Source organism: Athene cunicularia (assembly GCF_003259725.1).
Source record: "Athene cunicularia isolate RWA chromosome 17 unlocalized genomic scaffold, athCun1 chr17_part1, whole genome shotgun sequence".
In the NCBI taxonomy this organism is placed as follows: domain Eukaryota; kingdom Metazoa; phylum Chordata; class Aves; order Strigiformes; family Strigidae; genus Athene; species Athene cunicularia.
Genome location: NW_020799122.1, coordinates 4,771,624 through 4,794,407, shown reverse-complemented (window position 1 = coordinate 4,794,407; position 22,784 = coordinate 4,771,624). Strand labels below are relative to the sequence as shown.

The following is a 22,784-nucleotide window of genomic DNA, read 5'->3' as shown; positions in this document are numbered from 1 at the left end:
CCCCCATCATTTAAACACTGACTTTTGTTGTTGGTAGGATATTTGGTATATAAAATAAAATAAAATAAATAAAAAGAACTGACACCAAAAAAAGTGTACGATTTGGGGGCAAGGGGAGGGAATAAAAGAATGGATTATAATGTGTCATTTTACATATGTGTCAAAGGAAACCAATTTCATAATAGGGAATAAAAATTCCCTGTTTAAATACTGTCAAATAAATCCTCAAATGTAACAGGGTTCACTTCTGGGGAAAAGAAAACTAAATCTGATTAAATATTAATGTGGCGTAGTATTAATTAAGAGAGAAAAAAGTCCATCAAGAGAACCCCAATATGTTTACTGTGTCCCCAGGAAGCTGGAAAATTTCACAATCAAGTGTGTAAATGTTCTAAAAAAGGGTCCTGAATATTTTATGAATATTTGTCATAAAACAGAAATAATAACCACTGTGCAGAGCTATTAGAATTAATATTTATGCTGCCCACCATGAAATATTCATGGGGACAGAGAAAGGGGGGCCCGTAAGACAAGAATTAATTTACATTGGGCTTGGTTTACCCGCTGGCTTGATGTTTAAAGACGGGTTGACAAGCCTCCATATGAATCCGTCAGTCACTTGCAGCAGTAGGTGGGGTGAAAGCAGGGGGAGGCGGGGGGGGGGAAACAGGTCCAAGCTGCTGACAGCTCACAGATTGAGTTTCTGACAGCCCTTAAAAAACCTAAACGGCCCCCCACCTTTTTTTCCTTCTTCCATTGCCCAAGGCGCTCTGTACTGCCACCGTTCATCCGATCTCCCCTTCCATCTGCTGAAATTAAGGAATTAATGAGCGCTATACACTTTACAGCGGGCCCCAGGAATGTTTACTGGTGATTAAATTATAATGCAGCCAAGCTGTATAATTCATGAACCAATTAAAGGAAGTGTTAGTTGATTTGATGGGATGAGGACGTACAAAAAGCATTTAACTAATAGGGAACCGTGGGCTGCCGGTGGCTTTGGCTTTCTCGGATTACGCGGCTAATTGCTCTGCTTTATAGGGCTGTCACAGATAGCCATACATATTTCATTGTTCTCAAATACTTCAATTGTTTGCTTTCGTGTTGCTGCTGTAATATGTAGAAGCCCAGCCAAACTTCAGTGTAGTTAAAGCACTACTCTGCAAAAGCAGGTTGCTTCAGGAGGAGGGAGGAATGAGAGGGGCAGAAGGAGAAGGCTGGCTGACAAAGGAGTAACTTAAAGCCTCAGAGTTAAATGTCACTCAGCAATTACATGATTAAAAGGTGCAACATATGATAGTCTTTTGTTTTACAACTTTTTGGACACTAATATTCTATTCTGACTTCACTGCAGAGAAAATATTGGTACGCTAAACTGCCCTTTTTTTTTTGTTTGTTTGTTAATACTGAGGAGCAAAAGTAGGTGGTGGGGAAGGAAGGATATTCCAAAAAAAATCCAGCAAGAAGGAGCTAGATTGCTGCGGTTATCAAGAAAAATACATTGTGTTTTAACTTATATGGATCGATATTCTAAAATACGTAAGAGATTAAGGAGGTTGATTTTCCATCTGGGAGAATGCTCAGTATCTAATTCAGAGTGCTGCCGAGTCGTGCTAGCTAGTCATACCACAACTTCAGTTTATTACACAAGGAATGGGGGAATTTACCATTTCTGCTGTTTTACAAAGTGCTCCCCCCTAGCTGACAGGCCAGAGGATTTGATGAAACAGATTCTCTTGATTTGAAGAGGCCTATCAATCAAGCTGCTTCTGTCCTCAGTCAAAACCAGGCATGTTCTAGCAGTGAAATCCCCAACCCAGACACAGAAGTACATGTACTGCTGAAGAAATTAGGTACTGTCAGATAAATATCACAAACACATGCACTAACTTGTGGTTAGACCCTGAAATTCATTGAAGAAAGAACAAGATGGGCAAATATGATAATTTTGTAGCCCAGTGATGGACTGAAAACCTCTGTGCATCCCCAGTCAGGTAGATTATCACCCACCTGAGGAACACTGTGGTAAATCTTGATCTCCTGTCTAATTTAGAGCTTTACAGTTCCAAGTGTTGTACAAACACCAACTAAAGGACTTTCAAGATATCCTATTATATAAAACTTATAATCAGGTTCACCGCTTTCATCACACCCGTTCCCTCCAGGATTTGGCTTTGGGAAGCGGTGCCTGCAGAGCGCCCTCAGTGATGCCCTGGTTTGTGCCTCTCCTCCTCATGTGCTCCACCTGCTACACCACAGAGCTTGGAATCCTTTCTCCACATCTGCCCGCTCCAGAGAAACAAGAGGGTGTGCTGGTCTGCCAGAAGCAAAACTCTCTGCAAAACCATGCCAGTTTTAAGAAAGGTTTGTTTAGGTAGGGGCAGCCAACAGCTGGTGCTCAGGATAACTCTCCAAAACGTGCCAGCTCCATCTTGACATTCCAGTTATGAACCATTTCCCAGCCAAGTGACACAACACTAAACTAAGAAAATCCATCTCTGCCCTCCTGTTGGAATTGTTCTGTTTTGTATAAAGGTATAAAGAATTACATCAAACCAGAAAAGCAGAATACCTTTGCCGTTCAATGAAGGGAGGCAAGAGACTTACATTCAATGAATATTTACCTTTTTCTCAAAAGCAGAGCAAGCCTAAGAAGCCCCAGAAAGGAGGAGTTGAACATCCCATTTCCCAGGACAGCACTCAGTTTAGGGATTGTCCAGGTGGACAAACAGGTGGGGAAAAAAAAATCTTGGGATACTAAAGAAAAATTATATCTCATAGCTGGACCCTGACATTAAAAAAGTAGTATGCCAATAAATCTTAAATAATTTCCTTTTCCCAGAACTACTATATATTGTTAGTTTGTTGCTAGCTTCTGGGTTAATTAATGAAAAACTGTGGCTTAAGACATTCGTTTAATAGGCAGCCTCTGATAGAAGGGATAATGACACCAGTTACACAGCAGGAAAACATGCCATTAACCACTGTGTGGTTGAGTAAAATGGAAATTCGATTGCCTGTTCTAGAAAATAGAAAGGTTAAATTGTCTGGGAGATAAAGTTGATCCCAAACTCACCTAAGCGGGCAGCGCCCAGGATCTGAAATCTGACTAGCCAGATAATCATCTGGACAGTTATACACACAGTTGAGAGCCAACATGTGATCTTGGTAGGCTTTGAATTAAACCATTGTTGGATTAAACACAGCTGCAATTTGGTAAAATCCATTAAATACTCTTCTGACACTCAGCACCTGGGATAACAACAAAGTGTGTGTGTGTGTGTGTGTGTGTGTGTGTGTGTAGGCAAACTAAATGACATCACGCACCGGTCCCAGAGCCAGCGAGCTGCATCGATGTGGGCTTACATGGGGAAAAAGCAGAGGAGAGACACGGGCGCAGAAATCACTTTCTGCCAATGACTGCTAACAGGAAACATCAGAACTTGGCAATGTCAAGAAATCAGAGGAACTGCAGCAAATATTTTCTTTGTTGCTTTTGAAGCGCCCCGGATACAATCAATCATACCAACAAAAACCCTCCTATATTTCGTTTCAATGTGGGAAAGGCTATTTGCATTTCAATATGTTCAGCTTATCCTGCCAATAAAAAAATAGAATCATGAAGAAGAGATCAGGCCACTGGAGTGAAAAACAAGAGATGACATCCTGCAGACCTTTCAGATAAAACAGCTCCTTGCTTGTAACATTTCTGTTGACGTCCCAATATTTCTGAATGATTGGGTTTTCAAATGAGATCAGTCAGCATGCAAATGAGGGAACAGGATCAAGACATCTCCCATATCTGATTGGCTAGAGAAATTATCAAAAGACCCTTTTTTCATATCAAATTTCCATCACAAAAGGTCAAACTTTCAACTCCCATTACTTTTGCTAACTGCATTTCACTGTGCCTGCCAGCTCATCGCTGCTGCTGTTTTCAGAGGAAAAAAAAGAGAAGTAACAAATGATTACATCTTCTCCCACATCTGTCATCCAGGACGGACAAACATTTTCTAATCTTATTCTATTTTTCTCTACAGCCCTCAAAATCCTTGAAGCCAAACCATCACTTCTAACCTAATTAGCTATTCCTAGGTTGTTTTTATTTTTCTTATTTGTTCTCCTCTTATTTTCTAGCCTAGAGGCTGACAAGAGCACCAGCTGTGTTGCCAGAATGTTTTGTTCTACGATTTGGCCATTTAAAATACTTTTTGATGTGTGCTTTTCTGAAATGTATTTCCTTGTGTTGTCTGGCTGGACTGATGCCTAAATAGTCAAGTAATGTATGTTCCAGAGAAACAAAAGACAGAGAGAGCATAATTTCCCCTGAAATCCTCACATAGTTATATTTTCCCTTGCAGTCTAACCCTGACAACAAACGCTGCCTGGTCTTCTGTAGATTTGGATCCATTCCTCCAGGGAACATCTGATCGTGGCCTGAGACTCTAAGGCTTTGCCCTTTCTCCTCGGAACACTCAGCTCGTGCTAATTCAGGGGACTTACACCCTTGTGCCCGAACAGAGGAGTGGCTCAGCACCCCTAGGTCTCATCCACTGCTTTTCTAGGTTGAAAGCTGACTTTTGGAACAGCAGAGATAGCAAGTGGGGCAAGCACAAGATGATGAAGACATCAGTAAAAAGTACAGGACTCAACCTATTTGTTGCTACTGGTCCCATAAAAATTTTCTCTCAACATTATTAACATTGCAACGTATATAACCCATCAGATTAGTACCTAGAGATTTCTATTCTTCTGATTTTCTCTGTTCTTCTTATTACTCAACAACTAAATGTTTCACAAAGCCGTTTCCTACAGAAATATTTATGTTCCCAAATGTTTATTGGCCCCTCTATCATGATCAAGCTTTTATGAGCACTCTATACAGAACTCTGAATTAAATACATAATTCCTGATCTATCAGATCTTGGCTCGATGCTGTGTTTGTCTATTTTATACAGCAAGGCACTCTAGTGAACCACAGAACACCTTACAGAAAAACTAATTTATACAGTAAAGATATTTCTATCCAACCCTGACTGTGTGGGTTAGTGATTACAGAAAGCTAATGAGGACCAGGAGGATGTAGGGTTTAAATTCCAGCAAAGGCATTTATTCATTGTGTTAGGTTTCCTGAACAACCTTTTTTAGGTAATTTCTACACAGTGACGGACATTAGGGTCTGCACCATCACGTGCTGGAAGGAGATGGAAGATGCCTCTTGTAAACGTTACACAAATAGTTCTCCCTCACTTGCTCCACGCCACACAGGTGTCCACAGCTACACAGAGTAAGTTGCCCTCGATCAGTGGTAGCCAACTGGACCCTCTATTTTTCCTGGCAGCTCCAAGTCACAACCCACAAGAGAGCAGACTGTTCGCTGCCTCCAGGAGCTGCTCTCCCAGATGACTTCCTTCATCTTGGATTTTTCATTTTAATTCTCTTCTCCTTTTGACCAAAAGTCCCTGTGGTGATTTGTGAATGTCTGTATGTCTAGTAAACTAAAATTCTAGTCTCTTTACCACATCAGATCAGGGCAATGTTCTGAGCTCCTGTGTACCCAACAAATGCCGGTCGCAGCATGCAGGGAGACTTTCTGCATCTAAGTTCTGCAACAGCAAAATAACGGTGATTGTATTTTATCTACAGGTCTCTACTCTTCACAGATCTGTTACTATTGAAACACTAATCATCAGGTCACCTAAATGGAGACAAAGTCATTCTCTGAAAGGTTAAAATTTGTAATGTTCTCTCTCTTTTTTTTTTTTTTTTTTCCCTAGGACAAGTCTGATCAAAGGTTATTCCAGAATGAACTGGGTATCTTAGTCAGTAGGTAAGGTCTGGAGTTCACATGATTTAATAATGGGCTCTTCAAGGTAGCTGAAAAAACCTATAAAGGTCTGCTGACTGGGAGCTGTATTTGACATTCAGATACATTCAGAACTGAGGTGCGGGTTTCTAACAATGAGTAACTGCGCAGCAAGTCACTCAGCCTTGGATTGATTGCACAGGCAACTTTTAAACAGAGGGATTTTTTTCATCTACAAAATACTGTAGTTCAAACAGGATTCTGTCTGAATCTATTGTGAATTACAATGTGTTTGGAATTAACCAGACAGAACCTGACATCTAATCAAAAAGAAAAAGATGGATTTTTATTCTTAGAACTGCTTTAAATAAAAAAAAATAAAATAAAAAAAATGCCTGTTCTTCCTTAAAAGGCCTAACAACTTTGCATAACTGTTTGTACCGAGAAATAAATTGCAGGTAAGGGCACTCACCTTCACTCGCAGTTTGTACATACTGGGAAAAAGTGAAAAGCTGAATGTTTATAGTTATTTTCTCCCCAAGCCAACATAGAATCCTGCCTAACACCATAATGAAAAACAACCTTTCACAAAATCAAATCCTCCAGTTCTTTCAAGGGCAAACATCCCAGATTACATAACAATTAAGGATTTTCAAAATACACTGTTCGTACAGCCAGACAAATTCACTGGCACAGCCCTACTTCGTGTACCATGCAAGAATTCGGCATATTCAGAAATATCAGACCTTTGCAGCACATTTTTGCAAGGGCAGGGAGGAACCCAGAACAGGTTTTTGTGTAGGCTTCCAGTAAAGAGCTTCCACTTCCATTACAATAAATCACCCCAGAACATCAGCAGTGATATAGCATCTTTCGTTAAAAAAAAATACTGCAGCTTCTTTCAGAAGGACTGCCACTTGCCATTTCTTTTAGGTAATCAGATAGCCGTTAATTAATAAACCTGTCAGGTGAATCGTCCTGCTCCGGTCATCATTATCCATTCTGTAATAGAATCCTGCTATCATCACTGCTATCCACCCCATAGCTTCCAGCTCAATTAACTTAATGCTATGCAAATGAGAGGCTCTCCTCATCATTAGCTTATAGCCCACAAATGTTAATAACATAATTGGGCCTTCAACAGGGTAATTAGACACGATTTCTTCCATTAGTCTTACAAGGCTAATTATTGTTGATAGGAGAGAGGGGATGAGTCCCAGTGCTGCATGCAAAGAGGGGCATCTGGTTAAAGCAAATATAGACAAAACATCAACAAGGTAAAACAACAGTTGAGATCTATAGCAGGGTCAGGTAGGGGTGGGGGGAAGGAAGACAGCATGATAAGAAACAGGAACCACGGGAGAAATTCTCTACAAGGCAGAAACTAAAAACAAATATTCATCCTGAATATGGAGCTCTCCTACACATAGCAGTAAAACATGATGCTTAATAAATCAGAGGAAGCTACTCCCAAGTTTTTTGCAGATGGAACAATTTGGAAGCCGTACTGACCAAACTTCCTAGGTTTGCAATGCAAATACACAGCCAAAGAAGGACATAGAAGAGACTTCAAGAAATTAATCTGTTCCTAGTTCTCCCTTGTCATTATGCCCAAGCTTCTCTCCTGCCACCATTGGTTTTTGCTGGGTTTTATTGATTTTTTCCAAGTAACACCTACTTACTGTAAGAATTACAGGACTGGAATACAAGGAATTCTTTAATAATCACTGAGCAAAATGCATTTCAGTTATTCATTAACAGAAACTTAATAAAAACCTGGATTCAGTATCATGGACTAGCAGTAACATTTTTAACAAAAAGATGCCAGCAGGTTTTCAAGATGAGATTATAGTTTGAATGGTGGAATGGAAGCTCAGGGCTTGCTCCTGTACCAGTTAATTCTATGCAGCCATATGCATAGAGGTTCAAATTGTGCAACTGGAGTCGGAATTCTGTGAAGAAACCATACATTTAAAAGGAGAAAGTAAACTTTACAAAAATATGGCAAGTTCACCATACCCACCACTTAAGCTTTGACAGGTCGGTGTTTTACTGCAAACACTGCTAAGAAAAATATACGTCAATCTGAAAACCCCACAGGACTCAAGGGGTTGAGAAACCACATGATTTCTTTATTTTGTTTCTGTTTTTAACTTCAGGGCACATTCATGGCCAATACAAATCCTTTTGTTTCACTGCAAGAAGGTGAGGAGGAACTTTTCCTACGCACTTGGCCTGAAAATCAGCTTAAATTATGTTCACAAAAGTAGCAGCATTTAGTAGAAGGTTAAATTAATTGTTTTTTTTTTTAACCTGCTGTACCTTGATCCTTGGTCCGATACATCAAAAGAACAGACTGTCCTCTGGATCCTTCACTCAGTGCATATCAGTGGGGTGTTAATCAACATTAATATCAGGACATATTAGAGTCTGATTTTTTAAAAAAGATAATTTTTATCATGCACAAACCATGACAGTAGTCTTATTGAGCTCAGAAATACAGCACGTTAGAAAAGGATAACTTTTAAAAGCCTCTGTGGAACGGCTAAAAGCCTTACTCAAAATGTATTTCAAGCCTTACAAAGGACAGAGTTCTGTAATACAGAATTTTACACACATAATGTATTTAGGGACAGAAAATATGATCCTTACACAGCACAAAAACACTGCGTCACCACTTACACCTGAGCTGAGGGAAGCCAATTTAAGTGATGGTGATTAATACATTTATGGGACTGCAGGTGATCCAGGCCAACAGAATTAGATCCAGTGCATCTGTCAGATATAAGGGATCATTCCTACATCTTTCCTGCAGAATAAGCTATGACAGTATTCAGCTCCACTCTCTTAAATAGCCCCGCACTTGCTAAATTTACTTACTAGAAAATTCTGAGCAAATACCTTGTTCCAAGGCAAACAGCAGTAAATCCACGGATGTTTTAATGAAGATTACACTTTCTAATCCTCATGGTAATGACAAACTAGTCTCCATTCAATATGCAATATTACTTGACAGTTTTAATCACCCAAGCTGTATTATATTTGCTACAGACTGATGCACTTGTCTTCCTAGATCTTCAGCTTGGAGAATCTAAGCAAAAGCAGCGTAATGCCTGTTCTGCCTGTGGTTTTCAGGACGGGCCAATTTTGCCAGCCACGCTAGCTCTCAGTAATGGCTTACTCTGGGATTAGTCTCAGATCCAAAGAGACTACTGAATCAGAGCACAGCTGGCACAATCTTGTCCTAAGTTTTTACTCCAGAATTCCTGAATTCTAGTACTCACGGAGTTCAAGGTAATGTACATTTGTAATGTAGTTCCTCTGAAAGTGCTGCCCCTGTGCTCTCAATATCAGACAGCAAATGCAGTAACAGACTTTCATAAACTCGGTTTTAACCTGTACAGTAAGTGCAACCTTTCTACATTTACTCAGAATAATATTGAGCCAACTTTTGCTACCACGCTGCTGAAGTAAATGGTAAGAGATCAACGCAACCGGAGACACTTGGCAACACTGGACAGCCCTCTCTTCCTGTCGTGCTTTCGCAGACACCAAGTCTCCATCCACAGTTCTCACACAAGCAAAACTCATCGGTTTTATCTATATGTGTTCTCTTACCCAATGCAAATTTAAATGCTGCCACACCATTATATTTAAAGTTTTCATCCCTCGGTTATTTTTCAAAAGGTTTTCTGGTTCCAGTCAGACCTTGAAACCAGTATGTTCCTTCCAAAAAGCTCCTAAATCCTACAAAATCATACTTGAATGTCTATGGTTCTTATTTGTGTGCGAACTACTGAGGAAATTAAGGTAAAGTTTTGAAAATTACTGCTTTAGTTCATGAAGAAATATTCAGAATTGACAAAGCACATCATATTTTACCCTGCTGAGATCAATCAGTGTTACATTCCACAAAATGAACTGATGGTACATGACTGTGTGCAGCTACATCTTTTACATGTTAGCAAAATTTTTAGTTAAAAGTGACTCTATACCAAACAGCCTCAGAGAAGAGCTGTAGGATGGCCCCTTGGGTTCAGTGCTGCAGCACTCAAACAGCACCTGGAATACTGCTGGATCCCAACGCAGAGAGTCATGGAGAGCAAGATGAATGGAGAGCAAACTGGGAGACCTGAGGGAACCCGGGTCTGTGAGTTCAGTGAGCTTTCAGGGATGCTCTTTGGCAACCAGAATGTGTGAATAAAAACCTAAGCAAAGACAGCGCAGAGGGGCAAAGCACACGTTAGATGACTTGACTACTGCTTACATGGTAACACTTTTCCATAACTGTTTCATTTCGTTCCTTAAACAGAAGTTGTGTCTTAGGTGAATGCCTTAAGCAACCTTTGTTGATTTGCAGAGATTAGCACCATGAAATTGTCGTTGTGAATGAGGATTTTAAAAGCCTGGTTCTTCTCTTAGACAACTCTCAGATTTCCTCTCAGGACGTATTTTGCCCTGACAAGATGGAAATGCGCAAGCTCCAAATGCTGACCACAGGACACCTCTCATCTCGGCTTCCTCAGTAATATGGGAAAGGTTTAAATGCAAACGTGGGAGAACTTGGCTACGAGGTTCAGTAAAAATCCTCAGTTTCTTCTAGGAACTAGAGACAATCTCAAATAATTATACCCCATAGTAAATAGTTGTTGTCTGTAGGGACACAAGCCAGTCCTTTGCCCTGAAGTGACTGAGAGCATGTCAGTGACAGGACTTGTGTCGCTGGCCAAATCAGGCCTTCTTGGATCTTAACTCTTTCTGAAATATTGCCTGATTTAGCCAGCTCCTTCCAAACTGCAGAGTCAAGTATCCAAACAGAAAGCTTCCTGAATGTGACATCGCTCAAAGTTCTTTGACTCTTCAAGATTCAAATACAACCCAATGCCACCTTGTTCAAATCGCTGCTGCTACACAGGTGTCTAATTTTGGCAGCCAAAGGAGGAGCCAGGACCTCTCCTTGAAAGCATGGATACTTCATGACACTGCATGAGGAAGCACTGAAAGCATTAATAATACACCCAGAGCTTTCACAGTTTGACTGTATCTGTTCCCATGTAGAGAAAGTAAAGATGCTGCTGGTTTGGTTTGACTTGTCTAAAACTTGCTACCATTGCCAAAGATATGAAAACTAGCCTGGACTCTACCGCCTTTCCAGAGTTTTCCCTCTCTCCAGTTAGATATTGAGTTCAGAAAGTCAACCTTGATACCAGTGGCATCTTGTGAGAAAAATGGTTTCAACATAAGGGCAATCAGGATAGAAAGTCTTCAGGTTTCCTAATGTCTCCTCATTTGTGAGAGACAGTTACTACAGAAAAATATCCCTCATTTCAGCAGCAAAAAGACTGAAAGGATTGTCCATGTGGTTTTGGGCCCTTAGCAAATAAAAATAAAAATACTGACTTAGAAATAGAAGCTTTTCTTCTTTCTCTTCCTGGAGACTGAGGAAACTTGCAGAGATCAGAGATCTCCTTAATTGCTGTATTCAGGGTTTCACCAAACTCTCCAGCCATCAAAAGGAGCTTGTATGAGGTAACTTCTAAAAATAATACCTGCCTCCCACAACTGAAGCCAAATATACCTCCTACTCTTGTTGGAGAAGAATACGCTTGTGACAGCAAATACAGCATCCTACAGAAAGCCCATAGAAGGATTTTAAAAGTGCAGTTGATGTTTTGCTATTGTTGGCTCAAGATGCATATTAACGCCTTTCCCCAGGATAGAAAGGCTCTTATGGTACCAATATAGGTCAGGCAGAACATGCAGCAGAAGTGACATCATCTTTTTATTGTCATCATCCAATTTCCTATCGGCTTATTTAATAGCAATATTTTCTGTTCAGATTGGTGTTATGAAGGAAGAGAGAGCCCCACCTACTAAGGAAGAGAGGGAGAATGGAGAATCGGGACTCCCCATCTACAGCTAAACATCAGAAATCTGTGTAAGGAGCTGCTTCCATCAGTTTTGTGTAGGACAAAAGACTCTGTGTGCAGATTTGTCCACGACACGTAGATAATTAGTTGTCACTACTAAGTAGCCTGTGGGTGTGACTGTTTAATAGAGCCTTCATGGTAGAGCAACTATACCTGCACGGCTGTACATGCACGGCTGTTACACATAAGATAATGGGAGTTTCCCTCATATATTTTGCCTATGGAGCATTCAGAGATGCCTCCTGCAATAGAGGCAGATGAAAAAACAAAGATAAAGGACTTAATTAAAACCTTGTCAATGAACAGGGTAAATCTCAAAACACTTGCATCAAGAGATAACACAATGACTGAATCATTATAGCTTGGAAAAGGCTACAGGGGTAGCAACTGTGGATTAAACTGATCCCACTCACTCAGTGAAGCAGATGAGTCATTCACCAGTCCAGGTGAGAGGAAGATTTGTTAATTTTGCCCAATAAACACAATCTGTAAGGGATTTTGGTCAGGGAAAAAAACCTTATCATTTTTATGACTTGGCCAAGGTGTTCTGCTCCCTCGGAGCGTGGCTATGCATGTACTTGATGTAGAGGCAGCACAGCTGAGAAGGGGAGTACCTCCACTGGAGTGGGGAAGACAAATAAGATTTCATCACCTAAAACACATTTTCCAAAATACATTTCTATTCCATAAGCATACCACCGACCTCAAGAAGATCCTGCCCCTTTAGCTCCCACTCGCCCCTTAGTTTTTACCAAACCAGTCGATCCGTTTGAACACGTGAGGGAGGAGGAAGAGACCAAGCTGAGATGGGAGCACTAATGTGCAAAGTGAGAATAAAAAGGAAACCAATTAGCATTAGTGAAGACAACAGTTAGTAAACCAGCAACCATATAATGGCTCTGTTAAGAGCAAGCTGCTTTCTAATCAGAAGAGACAAAAAATGAGAATGATTGAAAGAGAGAATTGCCTATTATTTTTTACTGCTCTATTTATAAATTAAGCCAAGTCCTACATATGTAGGATTTTCCTACTGCTTCTCTCTCTCCCTGGTGCAGACAAATTTTACTGTACTGATTTAGTACCTTGATTACCACATCATTTTTCTGTTGGTTTTTTTTTTTTTTTTTTTTGTGTTGTGGTTTGTTTTTTTTTTCCCCTGGAAACGAGCAGAAAATAAGGAGATATAATTATAACATTTCTTCTTTGTTACTCATCAGATTTTTGTATGCCATCAATTAAAACCACATCTATTATAAATATACAATATCCATCATTTAAATTAGGCCAAAATTTTTAAAATGCCCTGTAAGGTTTTTCCATGTCAGAATAATTCAATCACTATTATGTTTCCTTGATGCAACTATTTTGGGACTTAGCTTGTTCCTTGATAGGATTTTAATTAAGTCATTTACATTTAATTTCCAAATATGTAGCTGTTACAGAAGGCAGCAAGGAAATGAAAAGACAAAAAAGAAACCTGAAGACAGACAGTCTTTAACAACAATATTTCTGATATAAAAATGAATCTGAGGAATTCATATTCGGTGATAAGTATTCTAGTCCATGTCTGGTAAACTCTCAGATAATGGCAGCATGGTAGGGTCATTGGGGTTCTATTAGCTCAATTAATGAGGAGTAAGATAAGGCTAACACCTAGCTCTTCAAATGGCTGAAAAATAGAGCTGATAGTAATGGAGTTATTAACCTTCGGCAGCCATTGAATTTTGCTGCTGATTCAAACTCCATTTCCTAGTTCAGGCCTCCATTAATAGGCTGTTTATTGTCCCTAATCCACACTGGGATCAGCTGCAGAAATATGAAAGCCCCATGTAAAGACCAAACAGTAAAAAAATAAAAAAAAAATATTTTTTTTTCCATTCCGATTTTTCCCTTTTCAACTTATTCACAGATTCTACCTTAGAAATTAGGAACTTCATTATCCTAAACTGTTTGAATATGAACCTGTATTAGTATTAGTAGTGTGATGAAAAAGAAGCTTTAAATATATTATGTAAAAAGATGACGTAATCGGGGATACAGCCATATCGTTTTGAAGACCACTGCTGGAAAACTTGCACTGGAGGAGCTGGTGCTGTTAATTTTTTCTACTGGGAAAGAAAAAACTTTAATATTGGAAAAATAGATATTTGAAACATATTATACATGCATTATTAGGTCAGTCCTCAAGTTCATCCCTCCTCTGCCCAGCTCTGTGCACTTGTATCATTTGTAGATACTACTGTCATATAATTAATCAATACTGAAATGTGTAATTAATCAATATGGAAATGTGTAACAATTGACCCTGGATTCACATCAGACGGAAAAAAAATGAAGGAAATGATGGAACAGAGGAACTGGGAACCCCAGGACACTCTTAGTAGCAGAGCCCATTGGCACAGATGGAAGGGCTTGCTTTATCGGCTTCAGGAGAACTCAAACACAAACCTGGCTACAATTTTAACTAGAGAGATCTTGAGTTACAGGGTCTTTAGGCTCCTTTGTACACACTCAATTGAGATCTGTGACACTTTGGGATTTTTCAGTGTATTTTCAGTGAAAGAGCCACTGTATAGTTACCATAGTCCACACACACAAGACATTCTTCCAAAATCTATCCCAGTAACATCTAATAGAATATCAGCAATGGAGTTAAGATAAAAACTAAAAAAATGTTTATGGCAATACATATACATCCAGTACACAGTGCTACCCTCACAACTGAACGCAGTTCTGGTTGTTCCATCTCAGCAAAGGAACAGCTAGAGTAACTAGAGGAGGTAAAGACAGGAGACAGGATGATCAGAAGAATGAAATGACTTCTAGGAAATGAAAGGATAAACAGACTGATGTTCTTTGCCTGGGAAAGAGATGACTGAACAGGCATCTACAAGCGACTTATAAAATCAGGAGCATTAGAAGACATGAACAGGGAATGTGTATAACCATTTCTCAACACAAGAAAGGAACCTGGAAAAAACACCGTGAGGTATTGCCATATGACACCCAGTGAAAAAGTGAAACTCCTTTCCACACGATTTGGTGGAGGTGAAAAGTACAGTGTTGAAAAAGAGACTATAAAGTCACAGAAAATGGGCTATTAGACAGTTGTCCAGATGACCCTCTGGCTCAGGGAATCCTTAAACTGCTGATTGCCTTAAGCTGGCCTGGAACCAGCAGACAGCTGGTCATGAACCAGCTGAAGCTAATGACAAGAGATATATAACAGATGACACTGTCGCTGCTGAATTTTATTTTAACTGTAAGTTTGAGTTAGAGCAGAAGAGGACAAGAAATATTTCAGTCGATATTAAATAGAGTTTTCGGTATATTAGAACTATCCATGGCTATACTATATTTCTTATTGTTGCTCAAGCATTAACAATTAAAAAAAAAAAAAGGCTAAAATACTTTTTTACACTCATTTGGATGAGGAACTGAATTCAGTCCTTTGCGTTAGTAGTTCTGAGCCTCAGACACCAACCTGTAATTGTATTTGGATTCCCACTTACCGTAGGCACTAAGTGGTTAATGGTGTTCTTTTACTAGATAGCTGAGAGACCACTAATAGATTCAGCTTCTTATTTGCCCTAAAGGCTGCCACAGTTCAATGCGATTAGGATCCTGTCCACTTAAGCAGAAACTGCTTCACAGGGAGGAACACAGAAAGCAATACATGTCTTCTCCGAGTACGGAAAGAGCAGTGCTTTGGTAGACAGGTTTTGTCTGATACAGGCAGGTCTTCCTGTAGCAGGCTGTAAGCCTTCGCTCTACTGCAAATTGTAATTTAAAGAAAACCCTGTACCTTACTTTTTCAGTGGAAAATGAATTATTTTCTTTTTTGTTCCAGGGCAGTTCTTTGGATGCAGTGGCTGATGCTGTATGAGGTTTTTTTTATTATTATGTTTTAACAAACTTTATAGCCCATTTTGTTTGTTTTCAAATAACTTTATTTTCCTTCTTTTCTACCATCAATTACTAGGTTTGTTTTGCTTTCTGTAAGATGGAGGAGTCAGGAGACTGATCCTGCTCAATGCTGTATAATTTAGTATTATGTGTACTAGCTTTATGAGGTGGGAGTCAGATAAAACATAGTATTTGAACACTAACCATTTATTAGCTCTAAGGAATAGATTTGTGACTTGACAAGCAGACAATAACTCTGTGTTCTGATCAGCCAAAGAGGTCTACTTTGAGTTCAAAACACAGAGTAACATACTCTTTCACAAATAATTTTGTTTACTGATGTGACTAGATTTTAATAATAAACTTGATATATATGTAAATTTATTTTAATCTAATTTCATCAACAGAGCCCTCCTAAAAATGAGACTTTGTAGATTGTTCTGTGTCTGATTTATGGATTTCTGCATCCTATTCCCAGATTGATTTCAAGGCCATAATTCTATCAGGTTTTTCTCCTGATGTCAGAAACACCACCTCTGCAGATAGTGTTTTATAACTAGCATCACACCTGAAACTGAATTACTGCCCTGCTATCCTATGCTGCAATATGTCCTTTTGTTTATAATCACCCTCTCTCCCTTATATACCTACTACTTCAGTTTCATGGAAAATATCAGCTCCAAAATCAATCAGGTAGCATGATGTCTGCTTTTGTCCCTTACTTCAACCCCTGTATAAAAGAGTAGGGGCCAAATTCTTAACTCAGATACGAATGTGCAGAGGTCTTTAAAGAAAATGGAAGCTGAGCAAATGGATCAGTGCCAAATTTCCGCACACACAATTTTATAACGAGTTGTTCTTCCTCACTTGATGAGGTCTCAATCCTGTAGAGGAGCACACAGTTGAGTATTCACACTGATCTCAGGCACTCGGATACATGTTTAGGGACTCAGGATCTACCTTCTATATGCACATGAAGAATAAGTCGTGGGAAATGTTATTTAGCTGAATTTAGCATAAGTTTCAAGATTCTTTCTCCCTTTTTTGATGAAAGATTGCTGTTTAAGATGTATTTTGCCTTACTTTTAATACAGCTACTGCTCTTTTCACATACCTTCATTTTTAAACATGGCATGACTGCTAGCTCTCTTCCTTTTCATTCTCCTCTTTCCTCTGCCCTCCTTAATACTGCCCTTTTACATCTTTTCACTGCCCCCTGTACAGGAGTGGGGAGGGGATTGAAGGCAGCCACACAGAAGACACAGGAAGAATAACTTTGCCAACTTAAAACACTTATGTGGGCAATATACCTTTCCCACTACCAGTTTTTAGGTAACAATAAGCTTCCTGGAAGCATAAAGACTACAAACTTACAACATTATATGCTCTTGGAATGGCCACTCTGTCAGCCAGCGGTATGGACTGAACCAGGAATCCCTGGAGGGGAATGGAGAAGCCCCTCAGCTCTGATGAGCACACCAGCATTTCAAATCCTCACCATCTTTGGACCAGCTGTAGAGTAACTCCATTTTATTTGCCTGGCAGTCATAACAGTTCTCTTTTGATGCTCATTTCTCTTATATTACATTTCTGAACACTTCATTATAGCTCAAATAAAATATAATTCTCATGTTGTTTTTAATTATTTCACAAAACCCAAAAGTCTCATAATGAGCTCCTCACAATACTAATAAAGTTCCATGATATTATGCCAACACTAAAGAAAGAAGATGTAGATCCCCCCTCCTGCTGCAAATAAAATACACCTTCTGATATAATCCAAACTTTAATCCATTTCTTATGGTTTGCCTTTAGAGACAACTCAAACAAATAACCAGAAGAACAAACGTCTTCTCTCTCCCACAGTTTGGCCATCTGGAGGATTTGTAAGGCCAATGCTCTATTTCCTACTCTCCAGGAGAAAGACCCTTTTCTAGCTAAGGAAGCAATAAATAAATAAGATGCAACAGCCTATACAATGTCTATAAAGATCTGTATCTTTCCACAAACAAATTTTTCATATATGTAACATTGTGATTGCTAAATTCTTATCTTACCTGTTTGGATTAATATATGATTTTTGCAGCTCTTTTCCCTGCTTTACGTCTCTTGGGAAGCCATAAAGCACCCAACCATTGGTCATGCAGTCCAGTGCGCTTAGGCGTGGTGCCAGGATCTTCATAACAAGGTTGTCTGGGACTGCAAAGGATTAAAAAGATGACATTTATTTTGTATGCTGAGTCTGGAATTAAGGAGGATACACGCTACTTGTTCTGGTTAGACTGCTACAGGAACTAAAACTACAAAATGTTATTCCCGTTCATGATTGACAGACTTTGGAGAGAGGAGCTAATGTTGACTTTTGCTTATTTACTGTGTTCTCATGGAACCCCCAAACTCATAAGGAACTGCAGGACTAAAGCAAAGTATTTGGTAAAAACTGATGCCTACATAATCTTGCAAAATACTTTTTCTCTCAGCCATACTGGGCTGATGTCACCATGGAGTGTGTGACACAATCTTATCAAAATGCAAAAATAATGACCCAAGTTGTGTAAAAGAAATCCTAAGACAGGAAAGGAATTTCTGTAGTACTCCATATTTAACTCAGCAGATGATAATGGTTCCACCACAGCAGGCTAGATACAGTATTTCTTCAATTTGCCCAAAGGCTGGAAGCTTTTATAACTGAAAATAAATTTCCGAAATGTATTTCAACTACTGTAATTACTGCATTGATGACTCCCTAATTTTAGAGATAAAAGTTCTCTTTCCTCTATTATTATTTCTCTTTAGGGCAAGAGAGAACATCAGCAAGATGCTGACTGGGATTATGATTACTATGCAGCTTTTAAAATTCTATTTAATGGGACACAGTGGCAAGGAGGTATCCTGCATATTTTCACTATAGCCTTCATAAAGTAAAATATTTCAATATGTATAGAAAATACATGTGTATCTTGTAATTTTTTTTTTTTTTCACAGAAGAAATAAATGATTAGGTTCAACAAGAGTGACTATAAATTTTCTGAGGACTCTTGCAACGTGTTGGGTTTAGTGTCAAATAACCGCAGAGAAAGGTCAGTAAAATCACCTCAAGCTACTTCTCAAAGAAACAGCCAAAACAATTTTCAAGAAGCAAGAAGAGTCCCTTCTCTTTATTTGTACAGTATGTCTAATACACTGTTGCCTCTGCTGGAAGCAAGCGATAAAAAATGCTACATAAATCCACATCATGGAATGTTGATGTTTTGATACTCACCCTGCCATCGCATCTGCATACAAAAATACAACAACAAGTGCTTGTAGGAGAGCGTATGCATCAGATTTCTAACAATGCAATTCGCTTTAGGACTAGCTGACAGGAATGTGCCTGTATTTTAGTAGTGTATATTATTAGCAGTGCACATTTATACCCTGGGTACAAGCAGGTTTTAAACCACTATAATAGAATCCATTTGCTTCTTGAAATTTAACATTTCCTAAAGACTGACACCTTCATCGTGAAATCCATTGCTTCTCCTTTAAATAATCAAATTACTAAGTTTAAAGAATTGCAGTCAGGATTCAGTGTACCAGCAAAAAGGGAGGAAAACCACAGGGAATTAATTAGAAAACAGATCGGTGTATTAATTGAGGATACCCACTTCACATTATTACTTCCCTTAACTCTTTTTTAAATATTCTCCATCTGCTAAAAGAAAAAAGGAATTGAATAAAACCAGACACTTGACAGAGAGCAAAATGACAATGCAAAACTAGGCATTCAGTTAAAAACAGGATTCATAGAATTAACTATCCAATAGTGCAGCAGCAGGCAGAAATGTTATTAGACATGATACTTATCTAAGACCTGAGCTGCAGGCAGGCATAGAGGGGATAACAGGAGAATTTCAGTGCTTTTTGCAGGGCAGTTCTCCCTACTCTCCAGGTTACAAGAATTAATAAAAAAAACAAGACATCCTGGTAGGAAGAAAACTAAAACACATTCCCCGCTTCTCTTTCCCCAAAATATATTCCATAGAAAGACCAGTGGAATTTTCCTAGCAGTCTTGAATTTCTGGCTGCAGCACTAAACTTTTTGTCTTGATTTTGTCACGATTCCTACCGGAATCGTTAACATGGATATAAGATGCCAAATTACATAGGTTTTTTGAAACATTTTCAGAATGCTTAAAGAAAGTTTTGGAAAGGAATTGAGTAAAACTGCACTAAGGTAGGATTCTGCTGGAGCTGACATCCCTGTGAGATGAACAGGGAATCAGGGCAGAGGCTGAAAGCCCCAGGAACAGCACAGAGAAATAAGTGGATATACCGTGCTGTTGAACTTCCAGCAGACTGTAGAAGATTCTCCAGTGCCAGGGGCCAACCTGCTTCCATCCTGCATATGGGAAGGAGAAACACTACAGCCTACAAGAAAATTAAAAAGCAATTGGTATGGGAACCAAGCAGCATCTCCTCTGTCTGATCACTTCCCATAGGCCTTCGGTGAACTCTGATGATGGAAATCCTCCACTTTTGTCACTACTTTGGAACAAACCCGAAGCATTCACAAGAGGGGAAAAAAAAAAAAAAAAAAAAAAAAAAAAAAAAAAAAAAAAAAAAAAAAAAAAAAAAAAAAAAAAAAAGAAAAGAAAAAGAAAATGCAGTGACAATTAATGCCAAGTTTGGGGTATTTTGAGTCATACTGGGGATATGTGGTAACCCTGACACCTTGCTAATTTCAGTGATGACTGACTAGAAGATATCAGCAATACACTTCAGATTGTTTGCACGCTCATGTACATATATACATCACTGAATAATATAGATGCTTACATATTTTCTGTGCCTCCCTCTAAAGCTTGATGGTGAGAAATAAAACATAAACAAGTCAGACAGCAAGCTCTGCTCTCCTCTTGATTAGCAAACATACCTATCACTTCAACACAATAGGGGAACATAGCTTGTTGGCTGTTCAATGGCATTACAAAGTACATCAGCTGCCCTTGAACAGGAACAGTCACACTTAAAACAGCTGCATTAAAACTGTAAAACATCTTCCACAGACCAGAGGGGGGAAAGAAAAAAAAAAAAAAAGGAGAAAAAAGGAAGAAAGAAATCAGTATTATTCTTATTTTGCTGTGGTACAGACAGAGTAGGTAATGAAGAACTCGGCAATATGGTATTCCTTTTCACTCATGTGGAACTGTCTCCTGAATGTAAGGCAAATTAATAACCTGTAATTGGAGGGGCATACAGTCTGTAAGTTACTAGCCAGAGGTCTCCTGGCCTTAAGCACATGACCCAATGGGCTATATAGCGAAGTAAAATTTAGAGCTTTTCTGATGAGACAGTCAATCTACATGTTTTAAGTAGATTATGAAGCACAAGAGCTTTGAATAATCAATTCTTTTTCAACACCAGCTTGTGTGAGTTACCAACTCTGAAAGTTGGGGGAATGAGACTCTAGAGAGATTTTACTTTATCATTAGAGAAGTCCAAAGATAAGTTTCTTGTAAAAATTACAATGTGCTACAAAGAGATATCCGGATTTGGTAACGTGGAAGCACATCTCTATTAAGGCAAGAAATCAAGGTACAGGAGTAAAATTCACCCCTCAGAAGTAACGCGGCAGAGCTGCTGCGCTACAGCGCTACCCTGTGCTGAGAGCACTGCACAGAGCTGTGGACCCAGGGCATGGTGAACCCCAGAAATGCTGTACACGGCAGGATGAGGCCACAGACAGCTCCAGATAGAAATGCAATTCGTTCATGCATACATTCTTGCCTAACATCAGTACTACACACCGCATCTCCTCTACCTCCCGGCCTGTCTCGACCATGTTAATGGTCACACAGCTGAATTAGCAGCTGTGGACCTAAGAAGTGATCTAATCAATTCAAGGGTATGATCAGGCAGGGTACAGGGAACGGGCTTAAAGTGCTGCTGTTCATGCTGAAACTGCTGCGTGGACACCTAGAGATTTTCTATCGCCAGGGCTGTCAATCAGCACCTTCCAGCACACCATTTAAAAAATAAATTTACTTCCCAGAGCTTCAAAGGTTTTCACAAGTATAAGGTACTTCTCATGAAAAGTACTTCCTCATGAAACTCATAGGAATGTGGCCTATTAGCTCTTACCCAACCCATAGATCTGCGGGACTAATGGAAAACCGTATCAGGCAATCAGTTGACAAAATCATACCACCTGCTCAAGACAAAAGTAACAGAACATTAAAGGCACAGTCTGAAATGCAAAAAACACGACTTGAGAGATTACAGGGCACTATTCTCCAATAGCTTCAATGCTGTCAGTGCTCCAAGCGATACAATTATCATATTTAAATTGATTCCTCCTCCATATCGTCCCCTTTAAAAAAGACTTTTGAAGGGTATTGACTCACTTCTCCAAACCTATAAAACCTCGATTCTAAGTACAGCATAAATGCATTTGTAGATGTAAATTCTGTCAGCTTTGTGCTGTAAAAAGTTTAAGGTCCTTTTGACAATATTGTCCGTTTACTCTTTATCCTTCTCTTGGAGGGTTTTTGTTTTGTTTTGGGGGGTTTTTTTGGTTGGTTTTTTTTTTTTTTAGCTAGGTTTGAAGACTTTCACAGCTAATTCAGATGCCTGAGGCTTGATCCCATTACTTGACAGTTAACATCTTGCCCTGAGTATAAGCTACCGCCAAAGGCTACTTTCCTGGATTGTCCTGCAAATCCTAAATTTAGCGAAGAATTAGTTTTGCTTATTTTATGGCTCTAAATCCCTGGATTATTCACAACGGACCATTTTATTCGGGTCTTTCAGAGAAGGATTCTATTTCCTTGCCCACATTAAGGTCCTCAGAGATTGCATCACTCCGTTTTTAATGTGTTTGACAACGATTTAACAGCGATTTACCATCCCGTAGGTCGATCGATATTTTAACTGAATCCCGCCAACACACCAGACTTGTGAAAACGGGTAATTTTTCCATTTCCCACCTCGCAGCCGATTGTATTGTGAATAACAACAGATAACCCCGAGCGCGTCTTCAACGCAAAGGGAGGGCGGCGGGAGGAAAAAAAGATCATTTTCACCCCGACCGACGCCGCCAGGCGAAGGGGGGAGCGTTTTCTCCCGGCTTGGGCTGGGCTGGGGGCCGGGCGAGCTCACGG

At 39.4% G+C, this 22,784-nt stretch overlaps 1 protein-coding gene across 1 annotated transcript in view; it reads right to left on the bottom strand.

Annotated features, from left to right (window-relative positions):
* AK8 (adenylate kinase 8) overlaps positions 1–22,784 on the bottom strand; it is a 71,515-nt gene that overhangs the window by 12,755 nt on the left and 35,976 nt on the right. Inside the window, exon 10 of the mRNA XM_026860780.1 lies at positions 17,700–17,841. Coding sequence (XP_026716581.1) covers positions 17,700–17,841 — 142 coding nt within the window. The remainder of the gene's footprint in view (positions 1–17,699; positions 17,842–22,784) is intronic.